At 53.8% G+C, this 16,525-nt stretch overlaps 2 protein-coding genes across 5 annotated transcripts; both read left to right on the top strand.

Moving 5' to 3' along the window:
- Positions 1 to 7,150: 7,150 nt before the first annotated feature.
- On the top strand, positions 7,151 to 9,411 carry VKORC1 (vitamin K epoxide reductase complex subunit 1). 2 transcript variants are annotated; one of them, XM_069486069.1, is made up of 3 exons: positions 7,155 to 7,528; positions 8,337 to 8,446; positions 8,925 to 9,411. In XM_069486069.1, exons 1-3 carry the CDS (start codon positions 7,356 to 7,358, stop codon positions 9,131 to 9,133), a joined length of 492 nt encoding a protein of 163 aa, XP_069342170.1. In that variant the 5' UTR covers positions 7,155 to 7,355; the 3' UTR covers positions 9,134 to 9,411. The 2 variants fall into 2 exon arrangements, with proteins under 2 accessions (XP_069342171.1, XP_069342170.1); XM_069486070.1 differs by lacking the exon at positions 8,337 to 8,446 and having other exon boundaries at positions 7,151 to 7,528.
- Positions 9,412 to 9,505: 94 nt separating this feature from the next.
- On the top strand, positions 9,506 to 16,379 carry PRSS53 (serine protease 53). 3 transcript variants are annotated; one of them, XM_069486068.1, is made up of 11 exons: positions 9,506 to 11,090; positions 11,996 to 12,016; positions 12,123 to 12,285; positions 12,572 to 12,837; positions 12,973 to 13,127; positions 13,286 to 13,505; positions 14,255 to 14,405; positions 14,489 to 14,733; positions 14,817 to 14,962; positions 15,518 to 15,734; positions 16,014 to 16,379. In XM_069486068.1, exons 1-11 carry the CDS (start codon positions 11,033 to 11,035, stop codon positions 16,031 to 16,033), a joined length of 1,662 nt encoding a protein of 553 aa, XP_069342169.1. In that variant the 5' UTR covers positions 9,506 to 11,032; the 3' UTR covers positions 16,034 to 16,379. The 3 variants fall into 3 exon arrangements, with proteins under 3 accessions (XP_069342169.1, XP_069342167.1, XP_069342168.1); XM_069486066.1 differs by having other exon boundaries at positions 12,572 to 13,127; positions 16,014 to 16,364; XM_069486067.1 differs by lacking the exons at positions 15,518 to 15,734; positions 16,014 to 16,379 and adding an exon at positions 15,300 to 15,509 and having other exon boundaries at positions 12,572 to 13,127.
- Positions 16,380 to 16,525: the final 146 nt, after the last annotated feature.

Raw genomic sequence — 16,525 nt, 5'->3', positions numbered from 1 at the left:
ACCGAGCCGCCTGCGCCCTCTGCCGTCGTGACGTCACGCGGGCTGCGGGCGCCCGGTGCCTCCTGGGAGTTGTAGTTTGGCACTGAGTACTCGCAACCCCGGCGCCCGTCCCTCCCAGCTATGACCCCCAGGTAAATAGCGCTGCTCCCTCCACAGGGCTCCCGAAGTCATCTGTAGTGTCTCCGGGCCTCTATCTCCTGCACTATATAACATGGGCTCCCTGGGAGCAAAACGTAGAGGGTGGGAAGACCCTTAGATGTAAAGCGCGCAGTTCATAGCCCTACCTGATTCTTTAAGATTCTGACCTTCTCCTTCCAGCCCTTGGTTCATTTATGGGAAACCAAACTGCTTGGTTTAAACCCCAGCTCAGCCCCTTAATACCTGGGGCAAGTTACTTAACGGTTCAGTGCTTTAATTTCTGTATTGGTAAAATGAGGATGCATCAATCGTGGAGTTGTGTGGATTACATGAATTTATATATGAAAAGTGCCTAGAACAGTGCCAGGCATAGAATTAGCACTATATAATTGTTAGGCATTATCATTATAATTATTCATTCATGCGTATGATGAATGGATATCACATTGACTGGGTGACTTTTCTGCCCCAGAAGAGTTTGGGTGGTCAGTCAAATAGACCTTTCCCTGTCCTGGACAGGAAGACAGTTTCAGTGTGATCAGCTATGATGAGGGCCTCACAGGGAGCATCAGATAGGGACTGGGACATTGGTACAGGTGCATGAGTAGGACTTGGCCAGGTGAGGGAGCCAGGGTGGGAAGGGTGTGACAGGATAGAGGACAGCCTGGATGATGGAATCTAGGAAGGCGAGGTGCTAAAAGGGATGGCCAGGCTGGGCGCAGTGCCTCACGACTGTAATCCTAGCACTCTGGGAGGCCGAGGCGGGTGGATCCTTCGAGCTCAGGAGTTTGAGACCAGCCTGAGCAAGAGCCAGATCCCGTCTCTACTAAAAATAGAAAGAAATTAGCTGAGCAACTAAAAATATATAGAAAAAATTAGCCGGGTATGGTGGCGCATGCCTGTAGTCCCAGCTACTCGGGAGGCTGAAGCAGGAGAATTGCTTGAGCCCAGAAGTTTGAGGTTGCTGTGAGCTAGGCTGACGCCACGTCACTCTAGCCCAGGCAACAGAGTGAGACTCTGTCTCAAAAAAAAAAAAAAAAAAAGGGATGGCCAGCAGCTCATTGGAGGGTAAGAAGTGTGCATTTGTCCTGAGGTAGTTGGGAACTACTAAAGGGTTTTAACTCATGGGCTCTGATCCTTAGAACCCTCTGGCTGTAGTGATTGGGAGGGTGGGGATAGGTGAGACCAAAGGCAGAGAGACCTGTGAGAAGATAATTATCCAGGTAAGAGGTGATGGGAGAGACACTTTTTCAGTGTGTGTGTTTGTACTGATTGGATTTTTCTTTACTGCAGCTATATATTTTCTAAATATTTAAAAAAAAATTTTAATTTTTTAATTAAAAAAAGTGTTAAATGAAGCAGGTGACATCTTTGGCGGCTGTCTTTAAACTTGGGGGTGGCACTGCTCACCATGGCTGGACCGTCTGAGGACCTGGGGGAAGAGACCATGGGAAAGGGGCTCCCTGAGTCTCTGGGCCTCCTCTTTGCTCCTCACCCCCATACCGTTCCCACCCCTTCTTTGCAACATCCTGGCAATATCGTGGAGCCCAGCCAAGGAGGCCACTTGCCCCTGAGGCAGGCACGGCTGGACCCGGTGGAAGAAGGGAGAGGGAAGGGTGCTCCTGGTGGGGAGGACAGCTTGCGCAAAGCAGCAAAGGACTCGGAGTGCGCGTGTGCGCCAGAACTGGGCGTTCACGTGGCCGCAGCCTGGACAGGAGCCGCGGGAAGAGGCAGCTGTGGCCGCCACAGAGGCGGGAGGCGTCTGGCGAACCGCTCACCCCAGGTGACCCTGCGCACTTGGCTAGCGCTCGGCCCAAACTCGCTGCTGCCCCCGGCGGCGGAGGCTGGACGCGCACCTCACGAGCCCCCTGTCGGAATACTGTGTATGTGGGTGGGGCACTCTACTAATGGCTTTGCATGCGTTAATTTAATCTTTGTAACAGCCCTCTGAGGTAGGTAATATTATTTTCTTCATTTTACGGATGCAAGAACTGAGGCCTAGAAAGACTAAAAGACGTGTTGCCTCTTTTTTCTCTCTGCCCTCACCCTCCATATTCACTCTGCTCCAGCCGCACGGGCCTCCCTGTTCACTGAACATACCAGCACATTCCACTTCACGGCCTCTCAGTGGCTGTTCCCTCTGGCCGGAACACCCTTCTGCTAGATATCCACATAGCTCATGTCCTCATCTCCTTCAAGCTTTTGCTCCAATGTCAACTGAATGAAGCCCATCTTGTCCATCCTATTTAAAATTGCAATTGCTTCCATTCTCCTCACTCTGCTTTTTATTTTATCCATAGCACTTATCACCGATGACATGCTATCCACGTATATTACATATTTACTATATTAATTGCTCATTTCCCCCTCCTTTTCTACAGCGTAAGACAAAGCATATTTATCTGCTTTACTAAGTTATCCCAAGCCCCTAAACACAATCCCTGGCAAATGACAGGTGCCCAATAAACATTTGTTAAATAAATCAAGGAAACACAGGGATTTATTCTAGGAGCTATTGAAATGGGATGCCATTGAAAGGCACAGTTTTTGTCATAGTTTTTGTCACTACATCTTTATTTTTTAATTTTTGATTATTTATTTTTAAGATAGAGTCTCGCTCTGTCGCCCAGGCTAGAGTGCCGTGGCGTCAGCCTAGCTTACAGCAACCTCAATCTCCTGGGCTCAAGCGATCCTCCTGCCTCAGCCTCCCAGAGTGCTAGGATTACAGGTGTGAGCCACCGCACCTGGCCTATGTCTTTATTTTTTAAAGGATAACTCTGGTTTCTGTGTGGAGAATGGATTCTGGGGTGGAGTACAACTATATTTGGGAGACCAGCAAGGAGGATACTGCAATTTTCTAGGTGAGATGTGATGGTAGCTTGGATCAGGGTAGCGGTGTGCATAGATTACGGGGAGTGAGAGTGAGAGAATAGTCCAAGAGGGGTGGCTTGGGTGGATGGAGAGGCTATCTCTAAAATGGGAGACCGCAGAGGAAAAGCAAGTTTGGGGAAGATAAATGCTTCAGTTGGGGTGTGTTGCATCTGATAGGTCTGTAAGATATCCAGATGATGACATCCAGGACGTGGTTCTACTATACGGCTTTAGAGCCCAAGAGAGAGATCTGGGCTTAGGTCAGAGCTTGGAAGTCATGACCTGTGGGTAGGAAGGGAAGACATGGGAGGAGCTAATGTTGCCTCATGTGGTGGCACATTGTGTTTTCCAGATATGGCTCATCCCACATGAACTTCTTACAATATGACTTTGACACTTGTTGCGTCAGGAAGTTAAGGGAGTCTCCGTTCCTTCCCCTTGGAGCTGTGCTTACAGTGGAAGGGATGCTATTTGACTGCTGAGGCTAGATCATAGAAGATGATGTAGCTTCCACCTGGCTTCCTCGCGCACATGTGCTGAAGCTTCAGGCTGCCACGTGTGCAGTCTGACTGCCCTGTATTAATTATCTATTGCTGTGTAACAAATTACCCCCAAAACATAGCATCTTAAAAAATAAACATATATTATCTCACACAGTTTCTTTGGGTCAGGAATATCGGAGCAGCTTGATGGGTGGTTTTGCCTCAGGGTCTCTCATGAGGTGCAGTCAAGACGTTGGCCAACACTACAGTCCCCTGAAGGCTTGACTGCTGCTGGAGAATCCACCTCCCAGGTGGATCTCTCACATGCCCAGCAAGCCAATGCCGGTTGTTGGCAAGAGGCGTTAGCTCCCCACTGAGTAGACCTCTCCCTAGGGCTACTTGAGTCCCTTTCTAACATGGCAGCTGGTTTCCTGTAGAATGAGTATCTAAGAGAGAGCAAGATGGAAGCCACAGTATCTTTATGATTTAGTCTCAAAAGTTATATACTTTTGTAATTATCTTATTGGGTCAGTTCAGCCCCATTCAGTGTGGGAAGAGACTACACAATGTTATAAATACCAGGAAGTGGAAATCACTGAGGACCATTTGGGAAGCTTAACGCCAAGGCTGCCATGCTGTGAGGAAGCCCAAACTAGTTCATGCAGAGAGACTACATGGATAGGTCCTGAGACTACATGCAGAGAGAGAGAGATGCTCGGTTATCATTCAGCTGCTTCAGCCTCTCATTGTTACAGATTTAACAATTGCAGTTAGTCACCATCTGATTGCAATTGCATGGGCCAGAAGTGCCCAGCCAAATTCTTCCCAAATTCCTAACCCATAAAAACTACATGAGGAAATAAAATGATTGTTACTGTTTTAAGCCATAATATATATATGTATATTTTTGAGGCAGGATCTTGCTCTGTCTGTAAGGTTTTAAGACCGGAGTCCACGGGAGGGGCGGCGCAGCCGAAAGTCAAAGCACCCTCCTGGGTTTTGGCACCAAATGTAAGGTTTTTGGAGTGACCGGCACCAGAGAAAGAAAGACGAGCAGAGTTGAAAGGGATAAGTAAAGCGGCTTTATTGGGGCGCTCCCGGGTGGGGGTAACAGGTCCCAAGAGAGGGGCCTGGGCGAGCCTCATGGTCCCACGAGTGGAACCAGAGAAGCCGCCCCGCCCAGAAGTCTGGGTGGGCTTATATACGTTTTTAGGGGATGGGAGTTTTTCTGGAGGAAAGATTTTGGCGGGAAGAGTGAGGAATTTCTTTGTTTCAGCTTTAGGGCAGGTATGGAGGAGCAGGAGGGGCTTCTTTTTCCATTAGGGAGGGGAGCGGTGCCCGCCACCAGCCTTACACGGTCGCCCACACTGGAGCACAGTGGTGAGATCATAGTGAAGCCATAATTTTGTGTTGATTTGAGCAACAATAAATCTTCAATGATTCCCACCTCCTGGTATCCATACCATTGTGAAGTCTCTTCCCATACTGAATAGGGCAGAATTGACGTAATAGGATAATGCAAAATGACAGTGTGTGACTTCTGAGGCTAAGTCATAAAGATATTGTGACTTCCTTTTTTTTTTTTTTTTTTTTTTTTTTGTGACAGGGTCCCTGTTGCCCAGGCTAGAGTGCCATGATATCATCATAGCTCACAGCAACCTGAAACTCCTGGGCTTAAGCGATCCTCCTGCCTCAGCCTCCAGAGTAGCTGGGACTACAGGTGTGTGCCACCATGCCCTGCTAATTTTTTCTACTTTTAGTAGAGATCGGGTCTCGCTCTTGTTCAGGCTGTGACTTCCATCTTGCTCCCTCTTAGATCACTTCTTCAAGAAGCCAGCAATAGTAATATGAACTCCCCAGGAGACTACAGACAGAGATGAGAAACAGCCCAAAATCCTAGTCTCCTGTATTAGTTTCCAATTGCTGCTGTAACATACTACCACAAATTTAGTGGCTTAAAACACCAGAATTTTTTTTTTTTTTGCCACACAGTTTATTACAGAAAAGAAAGAAACTATACAAAGTGAAAGTAAAGAAGGAAGCTACCCAAAGTGAAAATACGTTCCAGAGAGAGGAAGAGGTTAGGCTCCACAAGTGGAGAAAGAGAAAACACCACAAGTTTATCTTACAGTTCTGTAGCTCAGAAGTCTGACAGGGTCTCACTGGGCTAAAATCAAGATGTAGATGGTTCCCTTCTTTTCACTCTAGGGAAGAATCTATTTCTTTGTCCTTTCCTGCTCCTAGAGGCCACCTGCATTTATTAGCTCAGGACTCCATTCCTCCATCTTCAAAGCCAGCAACATTGTAGCTCTCTGCGTCTCTTCTGTGCTCACATCTCCCTGACTCTCTTCTGTCACCCTCTTTTACTTCTTAAGGGCCCTTGTGATTACATGGGACCTAATCCAATATGATCTCCCTGTTTTAAAATCAGCAGAACAAAGTTTATTCCTTTGGCAACCTTGATTCCTTTTGGCATGTAACCTAACATAGTCACAGGTTCCAGGGATTAGGACATTTGGAGACCATTATTCTGTCTACAGTACTCTCTGGAAGAAAACAGTAGAACTGAGTAGGAACAGCCAGAGAGAAGGGAGGGCCGACAAGAGAGTGAAATATCACAGAAGCCAGAGGAAGAGAGATTTCCCAGGAGGGAGTGCAAAACAGTGACTGATAGTGTTGGGAGGTCAAGTAAGATAAGATCTGAAAAATAACCATTGGATTTAGTATCCTGGTGATATACCAGCCACTAGGTGTCAGGGGAGTGCTGGGGGCAGGAGCTATTTTATGGTGTGGGCAGCAAGGAGTAAGTAAGGAAGCAGAGGCTGAGAGTGTAAAATCTTTCCAAAAACTTGACTGTGAAGGGGAAGATGGGATAATAGAGGAATGGTGGAGGGAGCTGATGAAGGAACTTTTTTTTTTTTTTTTGAAACAAGGTTTCCCTCTGTCACCCAGGCTGGAGTGTAGTGGCAGGATTATAGCTCACTGCAGCCTCGAACTCTGACGAGGGAACTCTTGGTGAAGGGAGATTTGTTGCTGCTTCTGAGATGGGAAAGAGAAATTTCAATGCAGATGGCAAGGATGGAGAGGATGAAGGTGTAGAGGAGACAGGTCATCAGCAGGTGGGATGTCTGTGAAGGAAAGCGCTCAGCTGGCCCACAGGAGGCCTGGACAGGAGGGATGGCTGTTGAGTCGATCCAGGCTCGGGTTTTGCCAGGCGGGCACCGCATGGTAGAAACGTTGGGATACTGTCCAGGGTGTGGCCAAGGCAACAGCGCTGGAATTTAAGGGAGAGGAGGAAGAGGAAGACCAGCTGGCAGGAAGCGCTGGTGAGGCAGGAGGGAATGGCTGAGCAACCCGGGAGGACAGGAGGTTTTAACCTCAATGGTGTGTGAAATAATTTCAGAGATGCTTGGTCCCTGAATGGATCGCAGTGTTCCCTGGACCCCGGATCCGCTGGTCTCTAGGTCTTGGATGTTCCAAGGCTTAGCACTGAGCTTAGCCTATATAGAGTAAGCGTGAAATACTGCCACCCACATTAATACCATTTTTAAAACTCTGGAGACTCCATTTCCCTTGCGGCCTTGCAGCCGCGGCGACTACAACTCCCGTCACGTCCGGCGGCCGTCTTGCCGGCGATCGCCCACCTTCCCTTGACGCTGTACCAGTCCCAGCGCTCCTCGTTGTTTTCCTGGCTCGCCATCGCGCCTGTTGAGTCCTGGGACGACCAATTGGACCACGGAGTAGGAGACCCGGCCGACCAATCGCCCCAGCCACGGGGGCGGGGGTGCCGTGGCCATATCCTGTCCCGCCCCTGCTCCGTGGCTGGGGCTCTCCTCGCTGGCGCCTCGGGCGGGACCTGCAGATATGGGCACCACCTGGGGGAGCCCCGGCTGGGTGCGGCTCGCGCTCTGCCTGGCAGGCTTAGTGCTCTCTCTCTACGCGCTGCACGTGAAGGCGGCGCGCGCCCGGGACCCAGATTACCGCGCGCTCTGCGACGTGGGCACAGCCATCAGCTGTTCGCGCGTCTTCTCCTCCAGGTGCGCGCGGGAATGAAAGGCACGGGGCCTCGGGGACCAGATGTGCTTGGAGGCCAGGTTGCTAGATGATTCTAGAGTCTGAAATTGGGGTGCCCGGGGCACGGACACTTGGGGGCCGGGCTGCTCCAGGGGGTGTTGCGTATGAGCTGGGCAACTCGGAGATACTGGTGTTGCAGATAGGCGTGCAGGGAAGGGGGACAGATAGTGCTGGGGACTGGGGTTATTCTAGGGAATCGCAGGTGCATCCGATGCCAATGAATAACGGTGATTGGAAAAAAGAGGGAGGTAGGGTAGCACGCAGGGACCCGTGGTGGTCTTAGGATGGCACCTGAGGGCTGGTGATGGCTGTGCCTGGGGACAAGGTGTCTGGGCTTGGCTGTGCTTGAAGGCCAGGAGTTATCGGGGATGGAATACAGAGGAGAGTGGGTGGCTAGGGAGCTGGAGATCTGTGCGTCTCTAGGACAAAGAGAATCTCCTCTGGGTTCCCAGGCTCTAGAAACTCCGTAAAATGGGGTCAACCCAGCCTTGCCATCTTTAAGAATTATAGAAGGCCTAGGATGAAAGAGGGGTCTATGGAGAAGCCATGGCCAGGCTGAGACTGAGGACTGGGGACATTAGGGGCAGTGACACGGAAAGCTGACGTGGCCAGAGGTGCTAGGCACCAGGTCATCGACCCTTGGACTCGCAGGAGAGGGGAATGGGACTAGGGGAAGGCCAGGTGGCCTCCTGGAAGTCACCTTTCCAGGATTGGGTCCAGGGCACTAGGTTGACACTCCTAACCTGGGTCCCCTACCACAACCACCCCCAGGTGGGGCCGGGGCTTCGGGCTGATAGAGCACATGCTGGGACAGGACAGCGTCCTCAATCAATCCAACAGCATATATGGTTGCCTCTTCTACACACTACAGCTGTTGTTAGGTAAGTGGCCCCACCCCTTCATGACAGGCCTCTTCCCCCTTGGCCAGCCTAGCCCCACCCCATGCAGTCTTGGTGGCCCAGACAGCTGCCAGCCAGCTAGTTGCTTATCACTGACCATCCTGGGGGTGAAGAGACTAACAGCTTTTCAGTTGGTTTAGATACTGTCAGAGGCTGAAGGGCCCTTACAGACACCCTAGGTTCCCAGTTTTGTGGAAAAGACTCAGAAATTCCTTTTGAAGAGAATCCAAGGAGGACCTGTCTTTCATCTCATGTAGAGCTGAACAGGAAAATTCCCCATTCGGTCCCAGGGATCACTGAACGGACAGGGGAACCAAGGTCTTGGAGGGGCCTGGCGAAGCCTCTTGTTTCAGAGACTCCTCAGCAGCTCCTGCTGTCGGGGTGGCACCGTGAAGTCAGAGCAGTATTTCAGAGGTGGCCAGTCCCCGAAGCCCATGCCTTACCCTTTTCTGCCCTGCAGGTTGCCTACGGGGACGCTGGGCCTCCATCCTGCTGGTGTTGAGTTCCTTGGTGTCTCTGGCTGGTTCTGTCTACCTGGCCTGGATCCTGTTCTTCGTGCTTTATGATTTCTGCTTCGTTTGCATCACCACCTATGCCATCAATGTGGGCCTGATGTTGCTAAGTTTCCGGAGGGTCCAAAAACCCCAGGACAAGGTTAAGGGGCACTGAGCCCTCACCCCAAGCCAGGCTGACCTTGTCTGCTTTGCTTTGGCATGCAAGCCTTGCCCAAGGGGGACATACCTGGGTCCCTAGAAGGCCTTCTAGATACACCCCCCCCACCCTCCCCATTGCCATACCCAAACACAAGACAATGGACCAAGTGTGCCACGCTCTCACTCTTTCTTCCACCCAGTGCCTCTAGTTCTGTCCTCAAGGGCTGGTTTCCAAAGCTGCTGCCATTGCTCAGGGAGGGAAGATTCTGAGCAATAAAATTTCTTAAATAAATTGGCCAAGTCTGAACCATCTGTCTGCCAGGGATCCTGGTGTTGGGCCTCCCCAAGTGTTTGCCTTCTCTGGAACTGGGAAGGATGTGAGTCAGAGGGAGAGTTAGAAGGCCTGCTGGGAAGGGTGGTTTACGGTTAGTCCCATCTCTGGTGTAGAGCCAGCAAGGCTCAACACCCATGAGCCCCTACCCCCAGGAAATAGGCCGGTAGCTTGTTCCTGCTGCCCACAGGAGCCAGGCCCCCTTCCTCTCCTGGGAGGTCAAGCTGCCCTTATGGTTCTGTACATGCTTGCTGGGAAGTTCTTCCTACAGTTTAACTTTAACCCTTCCAGCTGCTTTACCTGCCATCCCAAGCCAGCCTTGGCAGCTCTGGAGGACCAGGGCCAGGTTGTATTTTGTTTTTTTTTTCTTTTCCTAACATGTACTGAGCATTTGCCCACATGCCAAGCACTGTTTAAGAACCTGTGTCAGGCTGGGTTTGGTGGCTCACGCTGTAATCCTACTATTCTGGGAGGGTGAGGCAGGAAGATCGCTTGAGCTCAGGAGTTCAAGACCAGCCTGAGCAAGAGCAAAACCTCATCTCTACTAAAAATAGAAAGATTAGTCGGGCGTTGCGCACGCCTATAGTCCCAGCTACTGGGGAGGCTGAGGCAGGAGGATGGCTTGAGCCCAGAAGTTTGAGGTTTCAGTGAGCTATGATGACTCCACTACACTCCAGCCTGGCGAGAGAGTGAGACCCTATCTCCAAAAAGAAAAAAGAAAACGTGTGTTAACTCATTTAGTCCTTATAGCCATTATAAGGTAAGTATCTTGATGAGGAAACTCAGTTACAGAGAGGCTAAGCAAATTGCCCAAGATCACACAGCTGGGTGCCAGGGCTCAGGAAGCTCTCAGGATGTGAATCCACTTGGGCCCTCTGGCTCCAGCTACTATGCTCTAACCCTACCCACAGCTGCCTCGTGCTGGGGTCAGGGTTCGTGAACAGTCTGGGTTGGCCTGAGTTTGGAGTCAGGAAGAGAAGAAGGAAGCACCCTGAGTTTTCTTCCCACCTGACTGAAGGGCTTCCAACACCTGCAAGAAAGGTGGGCACCACGGTAACTGTTTCTCGGGAAGGCAGCAGGCCCAGAGAGGCCCTGGGGCTTGCCAAGGCTCCACCCCTCAATGCCCAGCCTTGCACACACTGCCTCTGGCACGGACACGAGGAGAAGGCAGGTGAAACCCACTTGGCCCTGGCCTGGGACAATGGCAGGGAGCCGAAATGAGTGGTGGGAACAGTTCCAGGATGATGGTTCCAGGCTGGGAGTGAGTTTGCTGTATGCCAGGCTGTCTCTAAGCATTTTTACATTCGCAGCAACTCTTTTTCCAGGCGAGGCACAGATAGGTTAACTCTCCAACGTCACTCAGTAAGTAGGGGAACTCTGGCTCCATGGCTGAAGCCCAGAGACAGGTAGAGCCCACTTCAGGGTCACGTAGCCACAGCCCCAGAGCTAGGAGCTGCTGGCTCCCTGCCAGCCCAGGAAGGCAATGACACCTGACTCCTGGCCAACTGGAGGTGGAGCAGAGGTGGAGCCAGGAGACCCAGGTGGCCTCTCAGAACCAGAGCACGGGCGGCCGAGTGCAGCAGCATGAAACCGAGCTGGGGACCAGGGCTGCTCATCCTGGGAGCGGTGGTCCTCACAGAGGGTAAGCCACCTGTGCGAGGGAGGAGAGAGTGCTATGACGAGGGTGTAGGGGCCACCCCCTGCCCCAGCAGCCCCGCAGCGGGGAGCCTGCCTGCGGGGCACCAGTCTGCCTGTGGCGACGAGGTATATGGGGCCACCTGTGTCAAAACGGGTGGGATTGTCTCGGGCTGGGTCACCGTTTGTGTGTGTGCAGGGACCATCCACAGCTGCCTGTGTGCGTCCCCTGGGCCCTGTCTGACTGCTTACAGAACAACCTCAGGCAAATTCTGGGGCCCCTGGCCTCAGTCTCCCTTTCTTTACCTCCGTCCTGTCTCGGCTGTCCTGGCCCAGATGTTTCACAGGTGTATTTGTGTGTGTCCGTGAAGGGGACAAGGCAGAGCAGGGACCTTTGGGAGGACCTCTGGCGGTTTCTGGGAAGGTGCGGGAATTTGAGTCCTTAGAACAGGGGTGAGGTCTCAATTTCTTGGGGCCCTCCCCGACTTAGACGTGACGCAGGCCTCTAATCCTTCCTTTTAGGCCTCCACGGCTTAGGCGACAATTAAGCTAATGCTCTGCACACACACAGGCTGTCCCCCTGACTCACGGCGGGGGCAGGAGTTGGGGACTCTAAAGCCTGGAGGAGGATTGGCCTGGGCCCAAGCTGAACCCCAAGCCCTGCTCCTCAGACCCAGGAGTGCTGAGCACAGCTGAGGGAGGAGAACTAATTACTGAGTGTATGCTGAATAGGTTCCAATAAAAGCTGTTTCTTGGCCTCACATAAATATTTTCATTCTGGGAGGGGCTGGTGAGGTAGCCATCGAGTCATGGTCAAAGACCCGGGGCCCACCCCACCACCTACCCCGTCCGTGGAGCCTGGGCCAGGCAGGTGAGCCTCCCCCGGCTCGCACTGTGTCTTTCTCTTCCCAGGTCTTCAAGCAGCTCAGCGTGGTAAGCTGTGGGGCCGTGGGCCCTGGGCCTTACTGGGTCTGGGGTGGGCCTGGGTGAGGTCAGGAGAGGGGTCTCTGCTGTCAGCGTGACCCCCTCCTCTCCACAGCCTGTGGGCAGCGTGGCCCTGGCCCCCCCGACCCTCAGGAGGGCGACACGGTACCTGGCGAGTGGCCCTGGCAGGCCAGCGTGAGGAGGCAGGGAGTCCACGTCTGCAGCGGCTCCCTGGTGGCAGACACCTGGGTCCTCACTGCCGCCCACTGCTTTGAGGAGTGAGTCGTGGTTGGGGACAGGCACGGTCTCTGGCTTTGGGGGTGGACGATTTGTCTCCAGGCCCCACAAGACTGGCCCTGTCCCTAGAATAACAATAAAGTACCGTCTATGGAGAATCATAGTATCAAGTTAATCTTAACAAAAACCTTTCACAGCAGAAGCTTCACAACTGAGAAAACTGAGATTGAGAGGAGGGAAGGACCCGTCTTCGCCCTGTGCTATCTCCCGTGGTGTCACTGTCCCCCCTTGCACTCAACAGCCCGGGCCTTGTCCTCCCCCTTCCAGGGCGGCCGCAACAGAACTGAACTCCTGGTCAGTCGTCCTGGGTTCCGTGCGGCGAGAGGAGCTGGGCCCAGGGGCTGAGGAGGTGGGAGTGGCGGCCCTGCAGCTGCCCAGGGCCTATAACCACTACAGCCAGGGCTCGGACCTGGCCCTGCTGCGGCTGGCCCAGCCCGCAACCCACACACCCCTCTGCCTGCCCCAGCCCGTCCATCGCTTCCCCTTTGGGACCTCTTGCTGGGCCACTGGTTGGGGCCAGGATACCAGTGACGGTAAGTGCTGTCCCAGACTGAAGCCCAGAGAAGCATTCTGCTTGCCCAAGGTCACACAGTGTCAGCTCCCAGCTGTCCCAGCTCCTTTGCCTCCCAGAGCCCAGACTCTGTCCCCAGCCCCTTCTCTCCTACCAGCTCCTGGGACCCTGCGGAATCTGCGCCTGCACCTAATCAGCCGCGCCACTTGTAACTGTCTCTACAACCGCCTGCACCAACGGCTGCTGGCCAGCCCGGCCCGGCCCGGGATGCTGTGTGGGGGTGCCCAGCCTGGGGTGCAGGGGCCCTGTCAGGTCTGACAGTTGGAAAGGGGAAGGGAGTAGGAGGGGAGGGGCCCAGCCTTGGGCTGGGGGCTCGACCCACAGCGAAGGGCGGAAGGGCTGCGTCAGAGGGTAGTCTGCGCGAGGCTGGGATTCAGGTGTCCGTCCCTGGCTCTGCTGCCCGGCTCCAGGGAGATTCCGGGGGCCCTGTGCTGTGCCGAGAGCCTGATGGACGCTGGGTTCAGGCTGGGATCATCAGCTTCGCATCAAGCTGTGCCCAGGAGGACACTCCCGTGCTGCTGACCGACATGGCTGCTCACAGCTCCTGGCTGCAGGCTCGAGCTCAGGGCGCAGCCTTCCTGGTCCAGAACCCAGAGACCCCGGAGACAAGTGATGAGGACAGCTGTGTAGGTATGAGCAGGCGGTGCTGGGAGTGGGACATGTGGGTGGAAGCCACAGTGAAATAAACATCAGTTCAGAATAGAGAAGTGCTACAGGGTGTCCACACGCTGCCAAGGGCTAATGAGGACGTGATTAAGGCCCCTTTCAGCCCCTGGGATGGGAACAGTCCCATTAGGGCTGAGAGACATAGATGCTTTGGAACTTCACCGGTTTGGAGTTAAGGTAAGAGCAATCTCTGAAACCTGACTGAAGGATCTGGGGGAAGCTGCAAGCTTCCAGGCAGGGACCCGGCGGCGAGACAGGGCAGGGCTCCCAATCAGAATTATGGCATTAAGTGACTGACATGCAAATCCAATGCAAAGTAAATTCTGAGACGGAAGTCATATCTTGATGGTAAGAGAAGCACTAATGAGCCAGGAATACTGGAGCCAGTCCCAGCCTGGAGGGCACAGACGGGTGGGGCCAGGGAGTTGTGAGCAGGACCATTCCATGAGGCTGGGATGGGGTCCCGTGAGACCATCTGGGTTAAAAGCTCAGGCTCTGGCTTTTTGAATCCCAAGCCTGCTCCTTGCCTGTGGTTACAGAGCTAGAAAGTCACTTAATCTCTCTGGAACTTTGGTCACCTTCAGTAATGAGGGTAAAAAATTTAAGGGTATTGGGAGGATTGAATAGAAAGTAGGAAGTGTTTACTTACCACAGGGCCTGGCACACGGTGAGCACTTAATAAGGAGTCAGATGATGTAATGCATCTGTTTCAGCCTGTGGCTCTTTGAGGAGAGAAGGTCCCCAAGCAGGGGCTCCTTCCCCGTGGCCCTGGGATGCCAGGCTGAAGCACCAGGGGAAGCTGGCCTGTGGCGGAGCCCTGGTGTCAGAGGAGGTGGTGCTGACTGCTGCCCACTGCTTCATCGGGTGAGCCATGTTTCCCTCTCCTTTGTGCCCCCTGCCCGATGGCAGCTTTGTCACCCAGTGCTGTCGATGCTGCCTCTACACAGGCGCCAGACGCCAGAGGAGTGGAGTGTGGGGTTGGGGACCAGACCAGAGGAGTGGGGCCTGAAGCAACTCATCCTACATGGCGCCTATACTCACCCAGAGGGGGGCTATGATGTGGCCCTCCTGCTACTGGCCCAGCCAGTGACACTGGGCCCCGATCTGCGGCCCCTCTGCCTGCCCTACGCTGACCACCACCTGCCTGATGGGGAACGCGGCTGGGTCCTAGGGCTGGCCCGCCAAGGAGCAGGTATGCAGGACCAGGGCCACTGGGACCTGTCCATCCAGCCTAAGGGCTGCTGGGGCAGTTGGGTCTTTTCCCTTGCCCGACAGGAATCGGCTCCCCCCAGACAGTGCCCGTAACCCTGCTGGGGCCTAGGGCCTGTAGCCGGCTACACACAGCTCCTGGGGGTGACGGTAGCCCCATTCTGCCTGGGATGGTGTGTTCCAGTGCAGTGGGCGAGCTGCCCCAATGTGAGGTGAGCTCCAGTCCCCCAAACCTTACCCAGCAGACCCCTGGCATCTCCTCACCCTCTAGTTCAAGAAGAGACCTTCTAAGCCAGGTGCGGTGGCTCCTGCCTGTAATACCAGTGACTTGGGGGTGGGGCTGAGGTGGGAAAATCACTTGAGTCCAGGAGTATGACTAGCTTGGGCAATATAGCAAGACCCCATTTCTAAGAAGTATTTTCTTTTAATTAGCTGGGCATGGAGGTGCACACCTGTAGTCCTAGCTACATGGTAGGATGAGGCAGGGGGATCACTTCAGCCCACAATTTCAAAATTGCAGTGAGCTATAATCATGCCACTGTACTCCAGCCTGGGCAACAGAGCAAGACCCCATCTCTAAAAAAACAGAAAGAGACAAAGACACCTTCTGCCAGGATTGGCCTCCAGCCCTGCCTCTCACCTGAAACCAGGCATCCTGCTAACTGGTCCCCAGACAGCCAGAGCTTCAGCCCTTAGTCCCCTCTGCTGCACCCCACAGCTGCCTAGGAGGAAGTGGGAAGTCACCCAGTGTCACTTGACCCTGACAGGGCCTGTCCGGGGCACCACTGGTACATGAGGTGAGGGGCACATGGTTCCTGGCTGGGCTACACAGCTTTGGAGATGCCTGCCAGGGCCCTGCCAGGCCCGCGGTCTTCACAGCACTCCCGGCCTATGCGGACTGGGTCGGCAGTCTGGACTGGCAGGTCTACTTCGCCGAGGAGCCAGAGCCCGAGGCCGAGGCTGGAAGCTGCCTGGCCAACATGAGTATGTGGCCCTGGGGTCTCCCTGCCAGACCTTTCCTCTCCAGACCCTTCTCTCAGTCTGGGGAAAGCACTGTTCTGGGTACCTCTGGCTGCCCTGGGTGGGGTTCCAATCCTGGTTTTTGTCACTGTGTGACTTGGAGCAGGCCTCTTACCTCTTTGAGCCTCAGCACTCTCTCCCATCTGTCATGGGGGCCAAGATGGATCCTACTCCTTCGAGGGAGGGAGGGAGCAAAGTTGAGGATGAAACCAACCCCACTGCTTCTTCCCCTCTCCCCAACAGGCCAACCAGCCAGGTGCTGACAGAGAACTCCGAGAACACAGCCAGGCAGTTCCTGCCTCGCCGCCCCTGTGCCTCCCCATCCCCGACCCATGCGTGGCTCCAGGCACAGGGGCAGACCCCAAAGCCCAGGTGGCTGTGGGAAGAAACCCGCCCAGAACCAGATGCCCCCACTCCCCACCCTGCAGGACAGGGATGCCGCCTGTGACGCTCCCACACCAGCCCTGCTGTTCCATGCAGGCATCCCAGCTCCCCCTGCCCTTCCTCCTCTCGGATACAATCACGCCAGGCACAAGTTTTGAAAATTTCTTTTTTTGGGGGGAGCAATTTTCCTTTTTTTAAAACTTAAATAAATTGTTACAAAATAGACTTTAAAAAATAAGTTACAAATTGTAGCAAAAGTCTCCCTGTCCACAGGCAACGTTCCCACCCATGGTGCTCTGAATCTGCCTCTCCCTGGTGTTGGAATCTGGCTGGTGAGGGTGGCCGAGCATCTTGGCAGAGGCCGGCACCAG

This window comes from Eulemur rufifrons, chromosome 14 (genome assembly GCF_041146395.1).
Source record: "Eulemur rufifrons isolate Redbay chromosome 14, OSU_ERuf_1, whole genome shotgun sequence".
NCBI classification, from domain to species: Eukaryota; Metazoa; Chordata; class Mammalia; order Primates; family Lemuridae; genus Eulemur; species Eulemur rufifrons.
The sequence above is the reverse complement of the archived record's forward strand: the minus strand, read 5'-3'. Positions and strand labels throughout refer to the sequence as shown.

Bases quoted from the DNA above. Each gene is read 5' to 3' on its own strand.
- VKORC1 (XM_069486069.1), top strand. From the start codon at position 7,356: ATGGGCACCACCTGGGGGAGCCCCGGCTGGGTGCGGCTCGCGCTCTGC. The intron at 7,529-8,336 runs GTGCGCGCGGGA...AACCACCCCCAG, and splicing joins TCGCGCGTCTTCTCCTCCAG to GTGGGGCCGGGGCTTCGGGC. The intron at 8,447-8,924 runs GTAAGTGGCCCC...TCTGCCCTGCAG, and splicing joins CACACTACAGCTGTTGTTAG to GTTGCCTACGGGGACGCTGG.
- PRSS53 (XM_069486066.1), top strand. From the start codon at position 11,033: ATGAAACCGAGCTGGGGACCAGGGCTGCTCATCCTGGGAGCGGTGGTC. The intron at 12,017-12,122 runs GTAAGCTGTGGG...TCCTCTCCACAG, and splicing joins TCTTCAAGCAGCTCAGCGTG to CCTGTGGGCAGCGTGGCCCT. The intron at 13,506-14,254 runs GTATGAGCAGGC...CATCTGTTTCAG, and splicing joins TGATGAGGACAGCTGTGTAG to CCTGTGGCTCTTTGAGGAGA.